At 38.8% G+C, this 23,356-nt stretch overlaps 1 protein-coding gene across 11 annotated transcripts in view; it reads right to left on the bottom strand.

Annotated features, from left to right (window-relative positions):
- Positions 1-23,356, bottom strand: part of KIAA1217 (KIAA1217 ortholog) — a 183,126-nt gene that overhangs the window by 59,320 nt on the left and 100,450 nt on the right. For 9 of the 11 annotated variants that reach the window (XR_012628678.1, XR_012628677.1, XM_074866172.1 and 6 more), the window contains exons 4-5: positions 22,815-23,013; positions 17,302-17,395 (exon numbers count right to left, since the gene is read on the bottom strand). Coding sequence is in view for 7 of the 11 variants with exons in the window: in XM_074866172.1 (XP_074722273.1) it covers positions 17,302-17,395; positions 22,815-23,013 (293 nt within the window). In the remaining 4 variants the exon portion in view is untranslated. Of the gene's footprint in view, positions 1-516; positions 687-10,908; positions 11,070-17,301; positions 17,396-22,814; positions 23,014-23,356 lie in introns of those variants that run through there. The other 2 variants (XM_074866215.1, XM_074866227.1) reach the window with 2 other exon arrangements.

Here is a 23,356-nt window from a genome sequence, read left to right as displayed (position 1 = left end):
CTTTAATGCACACTTGTGCATGAACTCAGACCCTACAGCAATCCAAATGTTTTACCTCCAGGTATTTTACATGTCTCAGTATGTCCTTTTATATCCCTGACTACATATAAACTTAATTCATACCATATCCTAAAGCTCCCATGAGGAAAACAAAGAATACCTAGTTCACATTTTGCTGAATGTAAAACAGATCCATAAAATTCTAAGCTAACCACAAAACAAATTTAATGGTGGTATCAAAAATAATGTTTGATTGCTTCACCTTGCCTTTCAGTCAATGTGCATGCTGAAGATGGATCATGCAAACAAGCAGAGAGGAGAGTTTCAGATCAAATCCTACCAAGTCTGCTCTTTCAGGCATATTTCTTCAGCTATCCTGATACTACTCAAGAGTATTTGTTTCTACAATTAAAAACAGTAGCGCTCTTATTACATTCTTAGACAACATTGTTACCTACAGACAAATAAAACAATCTTTGATAAGATTTTTGCTCTGAAATAATTAAAACCACTTACTGTTACTTAAGGAAATCACTTAGTATGGCTACAGCAGTGAGATGAACATTTGGTTCCACTTCTTCTAATAAAGCACTTTTTGTTTTCAGCCTCAGCCTACGGTATAATATTTTGTATATCCATGCCTTCTGGGAAAAGGTTTTGAAACAGTAAAAATATTCCTTGTTCCCTCTGCTCACAACAGGGGCAGGCCATCTTGCTTTACCCGGTCATCTAAGTAATGCTGCTTCAATAGACTGAAGTACTTTTCCACATGACAAGCCTGCAATTTCTCCTCCCCTTCGAAATTAGTCACTAAATAACCTCCTTGGCATGTCACCCAGTCACAAACTGTGCAATGCTATGTGATTCAATCGCTCAACCATTTTTTAATGTGTGCCTATAAGATGTATAGAAAGAGACTAACATTATGGAATGAAGCACAAGAGAGAGACTCACAAAGGGGAAAGACATAAATAAAACAGTGAGTAAACTTCGTTTAGGTAAGAGAGTGCATTTCAAAGGCAACAATATGAAACACATACATATTAATTACCCAACAGGTGAAGACCTCCAATTATTTAGCAAACCCAGTGCATACAATTCTAGAAAAAAATACAGCAGTTATAGAAGCTTAGAAGCTTTTCACATACTCAGATTGGTAGTGACATTTGGTAGAAGGAAGCGCAAGCCCCTCCCATGGAGGAGGCTGTCTACTCATTAACCAGGCACCTGAGCTGCTTGGCTAACCTGAACTTTGGGGCCCCCATAAATCAATCTCATGGTTATCTCAGCAACATACTACATTAGCCATTATGATTAGGATTTTTTTTTTTATAAAAGGCACAATGTAAAAAAAAAAATAAAATAGAACAGAAAGAATGCTTCCCTCTCTTCTACCTCCTCTCCCTAAAAGACTATAGAATATAGAAAATGTCTTCTTAAAAATACAGTATTTACAGTCTAAAAGAGATGGCACTTAAATACCATAGGGGAAAAATCTCATGACACGAGCACTTCCCAGTCCTGCAGTTATCTTCTGGTTTTGGGGGGGCTGGGTTTTTTTGCTGTTGGTTTGGGGGGGGGGTTGCTTGGTTTTGGTTTTATGCAAGTAAAAAATTGCCTGTATCATATGAGTGGCATTCAAAACAATCAAAATAACACAATTTAAACACATGACCATGAGTTAATACAGCTGTAAAGAACCAGTTATAATGGGATCTTACTGGAGTAACATTTCTGTTTCACAGTACTGCTCTCAGTCTCAGCCATTTGTGCGGGAGGCATCATTCATTTCTGCTACAATAGGGAAATCTGACAAAAAGCATTTAAGTAACAGAACAAAGATCAGAGCAGATCTGGTAGCCAAAACTAAAAACCCAGGTGTTCTACCCCTTACTACACCCAGCCCAACAGCAGAGAAGTCCTCCAGCTTTGCAGACAGCTGCTGTGTATTCTGATTTGTAATGCACATTTGTAAATTTGTACGTCCTTATTGGTCTTGACCAGAACTTCACAAAATTTATATGTAGTGTAATATAGTCTTTTCAGAAATGTAAAAAATACTCATTTTGTCTTAAATGTTTTTCAGTTTCACCGTAAAATATTTTAAAATATTATTTTTATTGAATATATGTACTAGAACTATAATAAAGTATTATTATGGCACAGAAACAATGTTAAACCTATTTATTTTTATTTCAAATTTAATCAGTCAAGGCTTGTTTCTTGCAGTGTAGGAGTAAAGCAGTATTTACCATTGAAGCATCTGGTTTATATTTGGCAGGTTTAACTAACCAGTCAAGCATCCCCTTTTAATGAATGGATGTATATACTTGACCTAGTTAAAAAGCTGCTTAGGTCTGCTGACCAACCCGACTCAAAAACATCAAGAGTAAAAAATATAAGCAAATTATCCTAGTACGCTTTTATGCCACACATGCTTTCCAACAGTTGCAGAGTATATTCTTCCATCCACGTTCTTCCTTACAGGCTAACAAACCTGCAGTAAAAAATCACATTATTATGCTAATATGCAGGATAAAAAAGACCACTATATTTCACTGCAGTTTCTCTGCAATGAACTGCAAGCTGGTAGGATGCACATTTTCAGTAATTGGACTCTAGCACGATAAAGTATATCCCAGAACATCAGACATACTATAACTAGTTCTCCATACATCTGGCACTACATGCAAGAGTCTTCAAGTACGTCTGATGCATACAAAAAGTTTTTCATGAGAGGAATGAATCTTCTTTTAATTTTAAAATACTTCAGGCACAACACCATAAATATTGCACAGATCTATCATTACCAAGGCTGTAATTTAATTTGAAGGTTCTAACAATGCATACAAACCATTCAAGCATCACTTTCCATTTCAATTACTTTATCAGAGCCCTCAAGCCTTGTCTAACTTGCCATGTATCATCCCGTGTTTAATTACTTGCCATATATTTGTTTATAACTTACTGTACAGAACAAGAGCTCCTTTTCAGTTTAACCCCCTGTATAAATAAAGGGCATGCCCCTAAGAGGTGCAACACCCTATGCTTCACTGAGATCAAGCCTGGAAGTTTAGGTTAACTTATTACTTTAAAATCAATGTCTATGTTAATGATAGGCCCAAGTTATCACCGAGCTAAATCGCCAGTCACCCTGTTTTCTTCTACGTTATTAACAATGTTGGTCCATTGGACCTTTCCATCAATTTGCTCATCACACTAATTTATTTTCTGTTTGCTTCCCTCATTTTTAAGTGGAAAAAATGTTAGAGACACAATTATAAAGACAGAGAATATTCTGAAGTCTACTGTGGGGTATACACATGTGCCATAGACGTGACTTATTGCTTGACTGCTGATCAAAGTTCTTTCTGTTCCTGATAACAGCTCTTTTGGTTCCTATTTCCTTAATAATACTTTCATGGATGGAAATAATTAAGCAGTTAATGCCTTGTACTGCTGTAAACAACCATTTCCTTGACAGAAAACAGGGAAGCACTTAGAGGTTGGATTGGTTGTCACTAATTCAGGACTTGGTTTCGTTCTCAGCACTCTGGAGCAAAGACTGCAATGTAGTCAATGGGGCTTTGCTTAAGTGCAACAAGTTAGTTCAGTCCAGCAGAATCCAAATGGCAAGGCAGTTTGCTGATGATGGCTTTTACAACACTATAACAAAAGAAACATTATTTCCTCCTGTTTTTTTCTGGGTTGGGTTTGGGTTTTTTGTTGTTTGGGTTTTTTTTTTGCCAAGGAAGGTCTCATGCCACCTCACCAGTCTTATAGCCCACCCAGCTTCTAATTCTGAACCAAGAAGCCAACAGTGTAGGAGGACAAAGACCTATGTATGGAGTTGTCTGCAGGATCTCCTAAATTTGCAGCCTCTGATACACAAGGGTCTTGAAGGCAGCTGGAGAACCACCATCAGCATCTTCCCTCTGCTTAGGCAAGCATCATGACAGAAACTCTCAGTGTGGTTATCCATCTTCTGCAACAGAAGGAGAGAGATCAACCCCAGGCTTTGCCTCCATTCATCAGAGGAAGAAAAGTGATCATATCCAATCCTGACCTCAGTCTCAGCTGCTTCCCCATGGCAAAAATGGGGGAGAAGAACACAGACCCGCAAGTTGCTGTCCTTCACAAAGGCACCGAGGTGACACACACCCCAGCACCCAGCACTCCACACTGCTCTCCATGACCTCGAGTAGCTCTTTCAAATCGTCCTCAGCTTTCCCATATCAGCTTTCCAGCCCACTGCCCATATTTATACCTACAAGGAAGCGTGTGGTGTTTCCCTGAAGACTGAAAATCCTACAGAAGCTCTTTGAATTTGGGAGGCCAAGCTAAACAAACAAGGAGGGAACAGAACAGTTCTGGCTGCCTGACACATACTGGATTTGAGATTATGTACAGACTACACTATCTTCTCCTAAACATACATACTGTTTGTTATTTCCTCTGTTTACTGATTCTGAAGGCATGCAGTGAAATAGATATGCCTTGGGGTAGACACAAGTACCAAAAAGTTCTCTTATACTTATTCCAAACTCCCTAGTTCTTCAAAAAAAATGCAAACAAACAAACAAAAAGCCCTCCTACACCACAGAGCACATAACTACTAGCTAGAACAAACCACTATAAAGGGGACAGGCAGCTCTACAGCTTCAGTGCTGGCAAAGAAGCACATTTGGTAGAACAGCTGGAGCTTGCAGTGTGGAGCAACCTGTATACGAAGTCTTTGAACCAGCACACAAGTGAGCATCTGCACTCCAAGAGAACAGTGCTTCATTGTAACATGTATATTAACATTACATATACATACATACATATATGTTTTGCATACCAGCAGTACATTTTTGGCCTATCATTCGGTGATGGTAGATCAACATAATCAGGAATTTTAGATTTTTACGGATTTAAAAAATTAAAGGTGAGCAAATACAAGTGGGAAATTCTGTGCTGGAAACTCTATAAGCCTCTCAAAATTTATTTTAAGTTTACTAGAGCAAATATAGCCAACTCTCACTGGAGTCGCATGAAGAAGGTTCTGCAAAACTGAACTATTACGTCAGGTCTGCAGTCTGTCTCTCTACCCTGTAATTTAAACCTCATGCTTCCCCCTCATTTCAGTACTGATTTAAACAAAGACATTTTCCTAGCTATAGGAAAGTATCATAGTATGTATCACAGCTATTATGCATTAAGTACCTCTCCAAAGTTAAGACGGCACTATTAGTTGCTCTGTATTGAGGATTTGTCTCATCTAATGTTGCATTAAATGACAGGCACGCTCCAGAGTCAGCTCATTCCCTCTACATCTGGGTGGGACAAGCTGCCCTTTGGCATTCCCAGCCTCTCACCACTGACTGCAATGGGCAGCAATTTCTACCCTAAACTTACAAGTATTGGACTCTTTTCCTAATTCTCTACAGTGAGCCTGCCCATATGTCTTTTTATTTAGCTCACTCTCTGCTCTATTTTTCATTCTATTTTTTTTTCTTCTTTGTAAGTCAGGCTGAGATACTATAACTAGAAGGGATAATGGCAGCTTCATTCCAGCTGCTGCTTGCTAGTCCATGCAATGGACTTTGCTGTGATCCACCTTGGTGGATCCAACCTGGCCCGTGGTTCCTGTTTGACTGAGCTAAGAATTAAGGGTCTCCAGCCTGAAGCTGGTAATAAACATTATTTATTTATCAACAGACCAATATAGAAGCACCTCCATTCTTCATTCTCTTCTTCCTCTGTCCTACCATTAGCACTTATGCCTAAACTTTTTAAAGCCTAGAGGACTACATTTAGTTTGGGTTAATATTCTGAAGTTTTGTGAGGTTTTTGGCAGGCGTGGTCAGAACATGAGGGTAATCTTTAAGAAAGAAGTGAGCAGAGCACTTGAGGTAAATGCCAGCTGGAGTGACCCATGAATGCTTGAGGACATGGGCAAAGAACCTAGACAATCACCTGCCTTTGCAATCCACTCTCCCATTCAAAGCAAAGATATTTGAGATGGACTTTAAAGCTACAAAGGGCTTTTGAAACCTAGCACTTAGTTCAGCCATTCCCACTGAAGATGTAGTTAAGGTTCAAAACAGCTTCATCTCCTTCAGACACTGCCGAAAATAACAGCTCTCTACAAGTCAGGTGTTAGTGCAGAATCTCCGAGACTCGATGTGCAGTGGGACTAAGTGCTGAGAGATAATGCTGAGGTGGCTGTTGCTCTTTGTACGTGTCTGGTCATTAGTTGGGCGACAACAGAAATTCTCGTTTGATGAAATCACCACCAAGCTCTGACAAGTGGTGAGACATCACATGTGTGTGCATGCATATGTGCATGCAGCCCCTACTCCTCAGAAAACTTTTTCTTGTATCAATTCCATTGTGTTATCAACCCCCTGAGCACACAGACTTATGACCTCCAGCACACCTGCACATCAAGAGCTCTTTGGCCATCATAATATCCAACGGCGCTTCCAATTCCCAGACTAAGACCACCTTTTTTCACGTGTAAAACAAGAATCCAACAGGAAGATACGGGGAAAGTAATATTAACGCTTCTTGTCATAAAATGATGAGCTTACAACATGCATCAGCTTAAATCTAACTAGAGGAGCAGGCTCTATATTTGGGTTAGCCTGGTTACACCTGTACTGAACCTGCTGACACTCCTTAGTTGACATTGTCACAGATTAGCTGTCAATGAGACCACTTTGGCGACACACTGGGTGAACTCTGCTTGGAAGGGAAGGGAGCACAAGGTGATGTAGAGTCTGACCCAGAGCAGTCCCATGAGGCTTCCAGTCTAGCCACGCTTTAGACAATCTGAGCAAAATGATTCATGAGATGCAGCACATTTTGCATTGACCCGACTGAAATTACAGTGCCTCTGTGTGGAGGTTTATTCCCCCTGTAACATTTCATTGTTTGAGCTATATCCCTACTACCAGTCTGCATTACTTTATTCCTGATTGGCAAGACAAACATCCAGATCAGTGAACAGGCACTCATTTCTGCATATTTATGACTGTATTTCATTTCCTACAAACAAATGGAATGTAAGAGTTGAAAAAAAATTGTTTAAATTATCCAATTAAGCAGAGAGAAGTTAATAAATCTCTCATGCTTGATTTTCCTATACTTCCTTAGTGTACTCTCCAAACAGAATAGTGTGGTGAGTACACTAAGAAACCTCTTGGCATTTCAGCCAAGATTTTTCAGGGTGTTATCACAAATGACAAAAATATAAACACTCTGAAACATAACACATTTCAATCCTAAAAAGGTCGGATTTACATAATTACATCATTGGTTTGCCAATATCCACATTTATCTCATCAGTATAGCATGGCCCACCCATCCCATAAGCTATTAGGCTGTTTGGGCTGAACATATAAAAGCTGTTACTGATTTCTTTTTTAAAGTTAACATTATGACACCCCTCATAACTAGAGCTGCATTCAAACCAACTGCTTCTTTTGCTTTTGAACCAACTGTTTATTTCTTTTGCTTTTCCTCAGCTGCTTTCTAGGTAGAATTTTCTGAGAACAAACGGGAGTGATGTAATTCATGAAGATCCAAGCAAGCATCGCCTCCCCCCTCCCCATTCTCCTTGAAGAGATCAAGCACATCATGTACGTAACACAGACAGCCACCACCAATACAGGGAGCCAAACTCTTTAGACGAGTCTCAATTTCAGCACTTCCTCAGGGCACCACTGAACTGATGGGGTCATCCCTTTTTTTTTCCAAAAAAGGAATAGTTTCAAACACGTACAGTTCTGGTACAGATCAGCATATTTATTTGGTTTAAATATGCTGTATATCAGATTTCTACTCTTTAAAAAAAGAAATACTGTTAGTAACTGCACTCATAAATCAAAATAAATGCATGGCTTTCTGACTCGCTGTACTAACAACTCAGCTCTTATTTTTGTTCCATATTTGTGTCGCTTCTCACTGCACTGAAGCCAAATAAAACTGAACAAACTGATATGGTTAAATGAACATAAAGGAAAGCATAACCCTTGGTCTCATCTGGCATTACCAAACAACTGAGTCAAAATACAATTTCTATAACAGATATATGGAATAGGTTAAGACATAAATATAAAAATGTTATAAACCAGCTGATAGTTAAAAGACCTAGGCACCATGTTTACACCTGTAGTCAGATGTTTCTTACAATGTGAGGACATAGCAAATCTGAAGAAATAAGTTGTTGTGCTGAGTTTTGGAGTCAGCACTATCAGCAGGAGAAATGGTAACAGAAGCCTTATACACAACTGTATTTTGCAATGTAGGTGTCCAAGCTGCACTGCATCTCATAGTTATAAGGCCCAGTAGTATTTGAAGTTTAAGTACATCTTTTGCCATGTTAGAGATGCTATCAGAGCCTCAATTAAGAGTCTTCTTTGATCACAAACTTCTTCCTATACTGTTTGAGCCCTACATTTTCTTTTCATTTTACTTCCTTCTACCCCAAAAAATATACAAATTGGTCAGCATGGCTGAAGTAAACAAACTAGTTTATCCTAAGGTCAAGCTATCTATAGTAAATATTAAGTGATTGAGGGACTGTCCTTTTACCCAACACACCCTTTCGGTCTTTCCACTTAGTCACACAGAGTTCTAATTTGCAATGATGTAAGAAAGGCATATAGTCACACAAAAAATAATTTCTGCATCACATCATTTCTCACGGAGTCCTGTTGCCTGCTGATATTTGCAACTGTCTTGCTTTTGCCAGCTGAGGCTTTTTTTAACCCCAGATCTTAACATGTATCCAAGAAAAGATATTTTTACTGCTCATATTTTCAGAAGTCTGATTAGTTTTCCAGAGCCCTTATTAGAAAAAGTACAATGCAACATGGAGAAGAATCAAGGTCCTCAGATGTGTAGCTCTGTTCTCCTAGACACCTAGTACTGGTTAACTCCTCTTTGTTAAAAGGAAGATAGGAACAGAATTAATTAACTTTAGTATTCTTTAGGCTTATGTACAGGCAGGTAACTAATAATACACTGAAGTGAAGACTCCGTGGAAAGCAGAGAATTTGGGTCATGATCATTTAGGTCATCACATTTTGGATTTGTGAAAAACTTCTTGGGAAAGCTAAGGTCCTGAATGACAAGCAAATGGCAGGTTTGAAGAAGAAAAAACCTTGCTTCTAACTTGACTTGGGTTCTAGGAATCACGGTACCAAAACATCCACCTCCACAAAGTGATTTTTACCCACGGTTTGAGTAACAGCTCATTCAGAAAGATAACGGGAAGTCCTAGAGCTTTGGCTTACAGGACTCCAGCAATTTGGATAAGCTACCTGGTTTACAAAGGAGGTAAAGGAGGACCTCCCCTCCTAATAAGGGAGGTCACAGCCATAAGCATTTTTATCATCTGTCAATGTGTTTAGGGAGCTCTGGCAACATCTGACTGCCAGCTACTTAGGAATTTCAAGTAAACAGCAAATTAGTGCAAGTTGTTCTACTAAAAGCAAGGGCAGTGGAAAAAAAAAAAAAGAAGTAAAACTTCTAAAGAATTGGAACAGGGAAACATCATGTAAAAAGTGGAGGAGTAAGAATAAAACCAAAAACCTGTAGACAATAAAAATGGACTCAAATTCCAATCCTTATGTTTTTATTCAGGGCAGGCTCCCACCGAAGGCAGTGAAAGCTCTTCCTGAGAACCTCAGACTTATGTGAGAGATAAGACTTCTAATTTTAATGAATGGCTGAAGAGACCTTCACGCAAGACAGATCATATGTTGTCATTAAGTCACTTCATCAGCTCCAGGGCAAGCTCTAAGCAAACCTCAACATGAAAGGCAGGCTAGCTTGAATACAGGCCTGTTAGTGGGAAATAAAGAACTCTCCCCTAAAAATGCCATTAAAACAACTGTATTGTGGTTGAAAGTTGATCTGTTTCCACAGATTAAACTCTCTGGGAGTTTCCAGGTAACTGGTTTGTGCTATCTACCATATGACACTCCTCTTAGACTAACTAGAAGATTACCACATGGGTGCAGCAAGCTCATGTTCCCCAAACGGTTTAATATCAAGAACATGACACTTTCTTTCAATGGCCAGCTTGATATAAACTTAAAATCCACCCTCATTATTTGAAAATTTTTTTTTAAAAAAAGATATCTTTTAAAATGTTGGTATAGTAATAGGATCTACATGGTTATATTCCTTACGTATGATGTTTGTGAAATAAATATAACACACCAAAGCACGCAGCCATCATATTAAAAAAGCCACAATGCTGTATCCATCCAACTGTAACTCAGGATCTGTATCTTTAAACAGACCAACTTTCTGCCAGATAACATTTGAGATTTATATATTGTTTTATGTGTAGCTAAAATTAAAAAATTATTTTTTGCTCAAAATTCTATCCACTTTCCCACTAACTTAGCCTTTATGCAGCAGTTGGTATTGTATATCAAAGGACATATGAATGAAAAAGAACAGGTACATTTACAGTCTTTCATCACAGTCTGATTTGACGCAGCTACCTCTCAGTGTCTCCAGCTCTGTAGTTGTCTAAGTAATTGGCAACTACTGACAACTCATTCAAAGCAAAAGTAGTAAAATCTGTATCAGTAAAAAAAAATCCAGAATATCAGAGATTTCTTTTACATATTTTGTTCAAATCTCAGCAAGATCTGTAATGGCAAGTTGGAAAATAACTGTTAATGTTTAATATGTAGATTTGAAACTATACATAAAATCTGAGAGTAGAGTCTGGTGATTTACAGAGCAATTAGAAATTTATTTTCTCATATAGCTTAAGAAGCAACAGTTTTCACTGTTCTGATTTAAATTCCCAGTTAATCTGAAAATATCTTTTAGTTTGAAAAAAAAAAAAAAGAAGAAAAGTAATTACATAGTTTTCATTATTTATAAGCATCATCTTACCTTACATCTCTTGGTGAGTTTTGTTTCTAGATGACTTTGGCAGGTATTTTAATTCAGAATTAGTTTCAGCAATATATGCCATTACATCTTCACTTTAAAATAAACTGCTTTTTCTCTTTTCCTCAGACAATGTATGTGGGCTAAAAGAGCTGCAGCGTCTCTGTTCAGGAGATTTCATGGACACTCAGAGGCTTTCTTTCTACTGTATGAAAGTTAAATCTGAGTAAGGAAGGCATTTTTCCTGTCCCGGAAATCAGTATAACCAAAACCAATGCTGAGCTAATGAGAAATGTTTCTTCCATGTGTTCTGTTTGGCAGACACAGCAAGTCATATCAAGGAAACACGTGATGTTTATAAATACAATATGGCTCATGTTGTCATAACCTCTCAATGACAAAAAGAACATTAGAAAAAGCAGACAGCAAAACAGCAGGAAAGATGAGATTTGTATCATTTGGAAGGTCTCTATCAGATAATAGAGGTATTAGTGTTTGCTTTTTCTTTTTTCTTTTTCTTCCCAAAAGAAAACAAAGTTTTATAGTAACAAGATCAGTAAGGCAAACACATGGCAACTTATATAAATTCTGTCCTATAGGCATCCTAGCACTAAAACACGTTCACCCAATTTATTGCTTGAATTCTTTTCCAATAATACTTTTGTTCTAAATACCTCTATGTAGTTCAAGGAGCTGTCACTTTTTTTAGCCATAGTATGCAATGAACAAATGTAATTTTGGCAGGATTTGCAGCATTTATGTTTACTGATATTTAGATCACAAACAATACAATGAAAAGAGGTTAAATACCTCAAAGAAGCTGGATGTATGTTTACAGGTACCTTAAGAACACAGAAGGATGATCCTGCTTTTATTATGTCTCTATCTTTCCTGCAAACCAGCACTGTATTTCAGGCTCCTTGGATGTTTTAAATTCTTGGGTAGTTGTTTGAGGGATTTTAGCACTTGTACAGTTTTTTTAAGTTCACAAATTACATCTAACTCCAGAGAGTTAAAATGTTAGCAACCTGCTAGCCAGGCACTTTCAGGGAAAAAATGAAAAGTTGCTGTTATGCAATTTCATTAATAAAAGGTATTCAGCACAACAGTTTACCCAACTTATCAAATGTCCGTCTCATTTTACTGTACAACTCATTTTGACTCATCCTCTCTCACCTCGGCAGCCCAAAACCCCATCGCTGCCAGGAACATCACCCTTTTGCCATTCTAACTTTCAGAAAATGTGGAGTTTCCAGGTATCCCCCACTTCCCCAACTCAGCTCTGACTCAACTTGCCCTAATTGTTCTTTCTTGGAGAAACAGATCCTAAAAAAATCAAAAACACCTCAACGTGTACTTTGAAACAACATCAGCCATAGCAAGCATTCTTTGGATATTCTGGCCTAACCCACCCAGTGGAGGTCTTGGGATAAAGCGCTGACCTGTTACGGTCTCATGCAAGTCAGGGAATTAAGCAAAACCATGGTAGGTCTGGGACATTTTAAAACAAAGTGTAATCCACAGACTTTAGGGCAGGTGGTTGGGAAGAGAAAGATTGCCAAGCAAAATAGCCACCAGTTTGTTATGAAGTAAAAATTCCCTCCCAATTCTCGAAATTGGCAGACAGATTAAGCCCAAAACAAATCACTGTATAAACCAACATTATTAGTATCCAACTGTGCCACCAGAAATGCAGACAAGTTGCAATGACAGAAGGGGGAGATTATAATTTAAGATTCTTCCCCCTTTAGCCACTCCATAAAAGGAGGGTGTAGGGAATGAGGACAGAAAATATGCTATGCACATTCAGAGGGGGAATCACTTCCACTTGGAGTCACCAAGGGCTCACAGCAACATCCCAGGCTAAAAGGAGCTGTGACACTTCCAAAGAAAATCAATTCATTCAGCAACATATAAAAATCTGTTGTTGGTTCTTTAGTGTCATCTACTGATGTTCTTCTGTACACCACCGCTGAATGTAAGAAAAGAGGCAACCTAGACCCTACACCTAGTAAATCTGAGAAAGCTTTTTCCCCTTCAAATCTATGCAAATCACAAACGTCAATTCTAATGGCACAGACCAGCATGGCTGTGTACATGTGTTTGCACTGGAATTCAAGCCAATGCCAGAGAGAATAAAAAGATCATCTAAGCATTTGGACACAAGACAGTATTTTCTCAAAAGAAAGTATTGTTGCACAGAGAGCTAGAAAGTGCTGATAAATGTTACAAGCTCAGGCAAAGAAATAAATTAATAAAACGCAGCAATATGAAGATACATTTTTACAAAGAAAATAGCTGCTACAGATTTTCAATGTACATTTTGGGAAGTAATAATAAAAAAAGAAAGAGCACAAACACAAATATTCAGTGAGATGGCACTATGTGGCTACCTCTTGCTCAAACAGCATTCAACATGGCAGACCTGTCAAACAAATCATGCTCAAGATGTAAAACGGCCACGGCACAGTATCAGTAAGCAAGTAAGGCACTCTGAAGGATTTCAAGAGAAACTATCCGTTAGAGCTTGCTTAGACCCTAAGCAAAATCTGTCTTCTCAAACAGAACTCATTCAGAAAAATGCATGAAATAGAAAGATGACCAGGAAAATTAAAATTAATGGACATGAAAGCTGAGCGGTTTGATAGATCTGAAACTCACAGACCCCACATTCCTCTTGCACATTCTGAGTCTTCTTGTCCATATGGATAATACTTAATACTTCAAGTGTTACTGCCAATTCTTATACAGGTCTCACATCTGTTTGGTAGTTAAAACAGGTGTCCAAGCTGGCAACTAACATTATTTTCTGAGATTATTTTGGGTCTGTTACATGGAAATGATTATAAATCACATGAATAGAAGCCTGAATATCATCAAACCCAGGGATAAAGGTTCCAAAGGGACAAGAAGGCAAACAGTAGAAAGATCTGTAAAGGGAAAACTTTCCCAAACCTAAAAAAACCCCAAAGCCTTAACTCACATATGGCAGGAGATACAACCACACTCACAATATTACCATGGAAAAATGTGCTTACAAAGGCTAATTCATGATATTGTAAATACTGTTCTTTCAACCAGTCTGATAATAAGCTGCTTTTCTGTAGGTTTTTTGAAAGTTAACCACGATGCAGAGCACAGTGTTTACAAGAGTCACTCCCTACTTTCCACCATAGTGAATTTAGCACTCATATATCACATGAAATCGAAGAACATCAATTTACCCAATGTAAAGATGCACAAACACAGAATCATAGAATCATTCAGGTTGGAAAAGACCCTTGGGATCATCAAGTCCAACAATCAGTCCTACTTTACACCATATCCCCCAGCATCTCATCTAAACGACCCTTAAACACATCCAGGGATGGTGACTCCACCACCTCCCTGGGCAGCCTATTCCACTGTCTGACCACTCTTTCTGTGAAAAATTTTTTCCTAATGTCCAGTCTGAACCTCCTCTGTTGCAGTTTAAAGCCATTCCCTCTTGTTCTATCGCTAATTACCTGTGAGAAGAGACCAGCACCACCCTCTCTACAATGTCCTTTCAGGTAGTTGTAGAGAGTCATGAGGTCTCCCCTTAGCCTTCTCTTCCTCAAGCTAAACAGTCCCAGCTCCTTCAATCACCCCTCCCAGGATTTATTCTCCAGGTCCTCCCCACCAGCTTCGTTGCCCTCCTCTGCACTCTCCAGCACCTCGATATCTCTCTCGTATTGAGCTGCCCAAAACTGGACACAATACTCAAGGTGTGGCCTCACCAGTGCAGAGTACGGGGGGGACTATCACCTCCCTACTTCTGCTGGTCACACTATTTCTAATACAAGCCAGGATGCCATTGGCTTTCTTGGCCACCTGGGCACACTGCCAGGTCATGTTCAGCTGCTTGTCAATTAGAAACCCCAGATCCTTTTTGTCCAGAACACAAAAGGAAGAATTAGAAGCAAAGGCTTTTCCACAATCTTTTGGGTAACATGCAATACCAGTACATAAAATGTACATGTTTCTCACTTAGTTCCCCTGCATTTCCACTTCCTTTAATCTGGTTTGCTAAGGAAAGAGGGATAGATAATCCATCTGTTTATTCATGGTTGCCTCCCCTGACCTAATAACCTGTGAATCTCCAAGCAAATTCCAAACCAGATTTAACCAAAGGGTAGAAACCATTAGACAACTATGTTCCTACAAATTTTGACAAATCGGAGATTTGCGAGACGATCCTGCAGTACTTCTGCTGAATAGAGGAAAAGTTGCAGTGTGTGCTCCAACTTTTTAGACTCCGGAGGATGAGCATTGAAGAGAGCATTATTACAATCCTCTACCATTATTGCAATCCTCTACTTTGGTAAAAGCCTCAGTCAGGATCTGAGTGGTACTGCACAAGGAAGAACACAACCAGAAGACATACATCCTTAGACAAACAGGTTTCATTATTTCCAGAGCTCAAGAAATTGCTTGTTTCCATGCCCATAACTTTGAAGTGCAGAAGTTCACATAGATCAAAGGGAAGACTTTTTGCATGTTTCTCCACAAAGCCCCTATGAACATTCAGGCTCTGACTTCACCTCTCAGACCAGAAAGACAAGAAATTTGCCAATGCAAAGGAAAAGTCAAATGAAAAATAGCTGTTTTGTTGGATGCACAGAATTTCAAAATGGCATCTTTGGCATTTCAGCAGAACAAAATACAATATTCTACCATTCAACCACCACTTCTATAAAGGTCATCATTGTGTCACCATTATTTTTCAGTTATGGCCAAAGAGAGATAACGCAGCCATAACCAGATGTCAAGTGTGCACATCTGTCATACAACACAGTATTTTAAAATAAGCAATACAAATTACAGTTTTTGCACAGAAGCAGCACCTGTGTTCAAAACAACTCTGTTAGGCAGTAGATGCCTGGAAGAGGGCCAAAGAAATAATCTTTACTTTTGAATATACGTAGCTAACACAGGAGTTAACTATATCTGAAAACAGGTCTACAGCACACAAAGAAAGCCACAGTAGAGACATTCATGACATTAATGTCATAATGCACAATGCTAGTATGTCATGCCTTCAAATATGAATTAGATGTATCAGATACATTCAGTTACTGCTACAGAAATATAACTAGAATTGGAGAATTTCAGGACCTTAAAGAAGACACTAAAACCTATCACATCAGCCCTTTGAAGCACATCTATTTGCTCTATCATGTTGTGTGTGCAGCAGTGTGAATAATCAAGTAATTAGATTTCTGACCTATCAAAAGAATCCTATCAAAAGGACCATTTTATAATTGAAGAACATAAATGAGAGGTGGTTGAGAATAGTGCCTGTAAATAAACTATTGCAATCTTTCTAAAATAATGAGGCCCTAAACTGTTGAAACAGCAGAAGTGCTTACATGAAATATTAATAATAAAGCAGTGAGACATGCTCAGAATTGATAATGAAACCAAGAGGCAAATGTACAATTAAGCAAATCACTTTGCAGGAAATTTTCCACGCAGTTGAATCAGCTTTAGAGCACACATAAAAGCCACAAAGAAGGTAGGACAGTAGTGCTATTCCCTTCTGGCCCCATAGAGCTCATTTGGTTGTACTGTTTCCTGGGGACAGACCTAGGATGGGTGGGGAGGAGATGAGGTTGTGTAGCCTCTCCACCACCACCACCTGCTGCAACATTAGCTGTAGGTAACACAGTGGAAGAGGTGCCACACAGCTGCATCTCCTGCCCTCTTGGCATCAAGTATATCAAGGATAACCATCCAGCAAAAGATAGAGACGGTGACAGAGAGAAATTGAATAGGTTTCAAACGCCTTCTGTATAGCTTCCCAATACAAAATGTTCACTTGAAAATGCAAATATACTAGTCCTTGTTCAGTACAGGCAGAAAATTTTAGGAAAAGACAAAACCATTTACACCACAACAGGTATTTATCAGAATTTCCTATCTGAAATGGTCATTTAGAAAGTGTTTCAATAGACTTCAAGCTAGGTACACCTGCTCAGCCACTGCAAACCAGTCCATGCTGAAGCCTTGCTGGAGTTAACTAACACCATGCCATACTTCGCTGTAAAGGGTTTGGAAATACAAAATAAGAAGTTGTATAAACTCTGAGTACTGTCTGTGTCCTGAAATAAGTAATTAAAGGCTATGTTTTGATTCACATGCTTTAATGCTAGTAAACAAGAACAAAAAACCAGTTAATGCTGAGGGCAAGTAATTGGAAAAAGCAAAGCAGTTAAGAAACATGACAGTAAGCATTATCAATTCCCTCTTTTGGATACATGTCATACATATACCCTTGATTTTATGAATTGCTGTGTACACATAACTGTTAAGAATTTAAACAGTTAACATAAAAGCTGGAGGAAAGAGGAGTATAAATGCAGCACTAGTACTTACCCTTACATCTCCATTTACAGCTCTGGAAGTGTGATTAAATGCATGTGCAGGATCTTTGTTGTAAACTTTAAGGAAAGATCGGTCTTGAATATTCCTGGAATGAAAAGAATCGGCAATGATAACAGATGAAAGTAGTTTTATTTACTTTGTTGCCTGAAAGTTTCAGGTAACAGACAAACATATTAGGTCTGCAGCTGACCTATAAGAAAAAGCTAAATGCCATAACTCAGACACACACAAACAAACAAAAGCCTACTTTGATTCTCTTTCCCATGGGAAGTATCATTCTTTCGCTACAACTCCACACCCATAAAAATTAGATAGTGTTAAGTTTCTTTCAAGATCCTGCCATAGAGTGAAAACACTTTGAAGACAATAGACCTTCAACATTTACACAGCACTCAAAAGGATTTAGTTAATATTTACATGTTTTATTGTGTACTCAGCCCACATGATTTTTTGCTATTCTAAGAAGCAAGAATATCAAAAGAAAAGCAGTCTTTCTAACTGTAATTATTCTTGAGGCAATTCTAATTATCAGCTTGTTCACAAACCTGAAAAAAAATGCACAAAAGCTAAAAATTCAGTAGCTGATAAATCCTTCCTCTAAACTTTATCTATAATAAATACCGTCTTTTAAGGGGAAAAATAGGAATTACAGAAGTAAATAAACAAGCAAAAGTTTTGATGAAAGCTACCACAGAAATGGTTTAGATAAAAAGCCCTGAGAGAATATTTTTGTTTAATTAGGACCCAACACTGTCATTGATTAGTTCATATTTCAGCTACCACATTTAGGAAAGAGTTAGATGACAATAGTTTTCTATTTTGTTTCAAAACCTACCTTCCAATAAGTTTGTGGCTTAGACACTTGCACTGAGTTCTGCTGATTTCTGGTTCACATTTAATCAGTAGCAAAGCCTCCAATCTACATTCACTTACATCCTTTCAAAGCTGCGATTTCTTTCATTTCCCAGTAGTGATCTCTAGAGAATTTACTTACACACGTGACTGAATTCCTTTCCTCCAGGTGCAGCTACAAGTCTAGTGAACTGATCTTAATCACTGGGATTATCATTTAAAAATGAAGGAAAGGATTCTTGGGCAGGTCCAATTTCTTTCTTACAATGTCATATTACAATCAGTGATTGCTTTGAATGGGTAGCTAGTCAGAACTTGTGCTGCTGTAGTAGATGTCAAGTAGTTATTAAAGAAACCCCACAGCTTAAGAGACAGATCAGTGCCTTCTGTTTAAGAACTGTAGGGCTGATGAGAAGTTTAGTATTTATGAGTGTTTACTTGTAGACTGCATAGGAAAATAGCTACCTTGCGGCAAGTTCAAGTACTTCAATTATTTATGGTAACATAAACTGTTTTCCATCTTGCAAACGTGACCCTTTCGCTTTGAGACTTGCACTGGGAGTCTCAGTTACCATTTTCTGCCTCAGACATTCTTTTGATACAAAGCAAGCTCTCTCATCTTCAGTTCAAGAAACAGTATGTTATTCATTTAAATAAATTTTATCTGCTGTCTTTTCTGTCTGATGGCTATGAGATGGTACCTCAACTAACTGGAGTTTGTTTTAAAAGCATTCTCCATAAATATTTCTTGTAGAAACATGACACTTTAAAGTAAAACATTGCTGCAAGGCAGAGCACCAAAATACTAGGCATTTGATCTCTGAAGTGAATTCTATTTCACCTCATGTTGCTATTCTAAGATAAATATTACTGATAACAGGTATATATTACTGTACTTTTATTATTACTATTATTTGCATTACTGTAGCTCCCAGATGCCCTTGGCATGTTCAAAGGCCTCACTGATCTGTGTGTGCTGTATAAACACCTCAGGAATACAACCTCTTTACCAGCTTACCAGGTGAATAGAAGACACAAAAGACAACAGGATGGCTGCAGAAATATAAGGGAGCAAAAAGAAATTAGAAGACCATAGTCTCTCCAGCCAGAGGAGCAATAAACAGATCTTGGGACCACAGGCATGCTCTGAGTAGGCAATGCAACAGAGAGAGCAGGAGGGAGACCAAAGCAGTGGCTTTGTGGATGTCTGCAGAGGATACCTTCCAAGTGTATTAGAGGGCTGCCCAAGAGAGAGTGTGAAGGCACTTGTCTGAAAATTAAAGACATGTAGAATGAAAGTTGCCATTATTCACCAAGTGGAAGCAGATGGCACTTGGTACTGAACAAGAAATGAAAAGTAGCATTGAAGTGGGCTTGGAGGAGCCCTCATAATGAAGACAAGTAGTTTATATTTAATGAGATGGAAATGATACAGCCAGAGGACATTGAAAAAAAATGCATGTGAAACAGTCTGCTTGTCAAACTAGGAGGATGATCTTTGTTGCTTCATTTGAATGTGTAAGAGCAAAGAAGATTACCTGTGTCAACTGCCGAGAAAAGACCATTACAGCAGTTGCTATTAAGAAGCTGATGAATTAGCTGTTTTTTCACTATATGGTGGGAAAGGAAAGGCTACATCACAGAGATGTTACGCAGAAAAAAATCCGAAATCTACAGTGGATGCAGAGCCCCGAACCACTTTAAGAAAAGGACGAGGTTATGGGCTTAAGTAGAAAGATAGAGCTTTGTCCCTAGTGACTGGAAAAAAAAAAAAACAACAAACCCAAACCCACATCAAAAAGAAAGGGGAGGGCATGTGATGCCCTAATGAAGGAGAACGTAAGATAGGCGGAGACTAATGTTCCATGAGACTACATTAACAAAGAAGACCAAGATTTCAGTCTGAACAGAAGAGGGAGGGATTCATGTCATCCAACTACAGACATTCACAAGGAAGACATCAACAGCTAGGTTCTCTGGCATGTATCATTTATCAGACAATTTTATAGGATTAATCACAACCAGCTCAAAACGTGGATGTAAAAAAATCTCAATTTGGTCAGATTAATCCCATCCTAAAGCAGAGACAGAAAAATAAATGGGAGAGTCACCCAGGTAGTTGATAATTCAACTAACCAACAGGGATAAGATGATGGAGACGGGTACAGACAAGGAAAAGGAAGGAGGACAAAGCCCTGAAAAAACACAACAGAAAATCAGTATTTGAGAAAGGACCTCTCAAATGATCCTGAAAGAAGAGGAGACAAAAGAAATCAGGAAAGAACAGCCATTGAAACAAAAGGAGATCAAAGTTTCAAGAAGAAAACATTAAAAGTACATGAGAGATCTGAGAGGAAAAGGGTGTTCACAAAAGCTGGCCATTTGGTGACTTTGACAATTGCAATGGAACAGTAGGGAACAAACAACAATTTGGAATTAGAAGAATAAAACCCCAGACAGGTTGGAAATGGGTCTAGGACAGAATTAGAAAACTTCAGCCAACAGTTGTAGTGACTACTCAGTGCAAGAGAGAAAGGTGATGGGGTGGGAAGTGGAAATGTATGTGGTGTTCGCAGTTTTGTTGGGAGGCACAGGAACATGTTTGCAATGTAAGAGTAGGCACTTTAACACAGTAGTAAGTTTATAAAAAGACAAAGCAAGGGATGCAAGGCACAGAGGAACATGAGACAGCCTCTGAGAAAGATGGAGAGCTTAAAGAGTTGACTGAAACACCTGTGTTTAAGACAAGGAAGAAAGAAGAGAATTGAAGGAAGACATAGCAAGCAAAGGAGAGAAAAAGACTTCATTTCATCTGTTCTCTGAGGGGAGGCACTGGCCAGATCTTGTAAAGAGTAAGGAACAGAAATGAAGAAATTGTTGTGGAAATTATTCAAAGGTGGTGAAAATGCAGTTGGTAATGCATGCTTTGGACTCCATAAGCTGGAATTGCTGAGGTTTCCTTTAGTGAGAAGGGTGGCAGAACTGAAGGAGGGAATTTTGTTATGGAGAAAGTCAGCTGGGTCATGGGATTTCCTGTAGAAATGCTCTACAATACAGGCATAGGAACAGAGGAAGCAGATGTTGGGACTGAGCCAGGCCTGAGGTTGGCAGAGTGACGCCTACAATGGGAGCAAGGGAAAAAAAGGTGGAGTGGTATTAAGTTAATCAACAATCACATTCTCAGAGGCAGGGAGGAGATGAAGTCATAAACTGTTAGTCTGAAACTCAAGGGAAGATGGAGGGATAAAGTGAGAGAGAAGGAGCTGATGGGCCAGATGGTGGTTGGCAATAATGGACTTGGCAACAGAGACACAGTAATCCCTATCTTGATTTAATCAGTTGATCCAATCTTGTGAATAGACTGTTTGATGTATAAGAAATTTGAATACATGATAAATGATGATGATGCAAAAAATCAGATGGGTCTTAACATAGGCATTACAGTGGCCAAACAGGGGTGTGGCAGTCTGCAAAGCAAGGAAGATAAAAAAACAGAAACTGAAATCCAAAAGGTTGGCTAATGACAAGACACTGGATAGGCAGCCTGAGGAGAGCAAGACAGAGGTGAGAAAATGGAGTGTGGTGCTCTTCAAAGACTAAGAAGAGGAATGGGGGGGATTGGAAGTGGCAAGGTTAGAAAAGCTCCAACTTGCTCTTTTAACTACAATGTGATATGGAGAAGCACCTGAGCCACAGGATCTCCAGAAGAAACAAGGCAGCAGAAGACAGTACACTTCTCTTGATTTCACATCATTTTCCTGCACTAGTGGTAGACTGGCAGAAAGGAAACACCTTTTCTGCTTTCTCCTTCATCTTCTTATACTCCTCTGTCCATTCTTTTCATCACATAACTTCTTATGAAAAGGATGGCACAAAGGCCCACCATATTTCCTTGCACAGTTTTACAGAGTGCAACACGTCTGAGGTATGCCTGAGAACTTTGTTGCTGCATGATTTAGGACCTTCCAGGGACCCTGAGAGCCTGGTCCTTCTGCTCAAAGAGCACAGACATCAGGACTGAAGGAAGATGGTTAATTCTCCCACAGAATAAAGGATAGAAAGATGCACCCAGATGTTAGTCAGATCATTTATTGACCAAGCTCTGAATTCATAAAGGGAAGTGACTGCATTATTTGCTGCATCCTGACATGAAACAGGAAGGTGGTGGGGCTGCTGCAGCAATGGTCACCAGTGCCACAGATCTTTGGCAGTGTTAGATGTTGCATAATTGGCACTGTTGTGAGGACATCGATGACATTCACATTTGTAACTTCAGGCTCACAAGGATCAGGCTTTGTGCTACCAGCAAAGAAAAAAGTTTTTCTGTAAATGTTTATTTCTTGTTCTGTATTTTAAATATTTATGTCTCAGTTAAAATTCAATAAAATATTAAATATGTGAACCTGCCTGTATTATATGAATATTTGAACAAGGTAAGTCATTTATCCATGGCTTGTGCAACAGATATTGCACCTACAGCTGAAGGCAGTGTCAGACCAGACCTCCCATATTACTCAGATACCACTGAACATGCCTTATGTGTCATAAAGCGTATCTGTCAGATATTTATCAACTCTACTCCTTTTTATTCTGTAAGTGCACTACAAAACTACCCCCCCAAACCCAACAGCTGTAATTCCACGTTTACTTACCTCACATCACACAATTCGTAGTATATGTTTCTGCTCTCATCCTTGATGTAAATGGCCACACTGGGTGATTCCAGCATTTTCATCGTCAGCTGCTGGGGGAAGGCACTTACAAAAAGGGCACGAATTGTGTCTGTGCTTGTGATTTCATTTGGCATCCTCAACTGCTTTGTTTCATCTCCATACTGAAGATATAAAACACCTACAAGCAAAATATAATAGCAAGTTACATATTCTCAAGTGCACAATAATGATTTGGGCTTCAAAGTCCATGTGGAACACAGACAAGCCCATAATGAGAAGAGAAAAATCAACTCACACTCCTTACTCATAAAGCACATACAACATTTTCCTTTTCAACAACCTATTGGGATAGAGCATAGAAAAGTGATATGGTTGTGCTTTGATAAATATGCTTGCCCCGGTACTGCACTTTGCTGAGAAGTCTTTCACTGTTCTCACAGTGAAAAAGTGTTTTGTGATGTTCAGAGGGAACCTCATGTTTCAGTTGGTGCCCATTGTCTCTGGTCCTGTCACTGGGCATC

This window comes from Strix uralensis, chromosome 1, assembly GCF_047716275.1.
Source record: "Strix uralensis isolate ZFMK-TIS-50842 chromosome 1, bStrUra1, whole genome shotgun sequence".
NCBI classification, from domain to species: Eukaryota; Metazoa; Chordata; class Aves; order Strigiformes; family Strigidae; genus Strix; species Strix uralensis.
The sequence above is the reverse complement of the archived record's forward strand: the minus strand, read 5'-3'. Positions and strand labels throughout refer to the sequence as shown.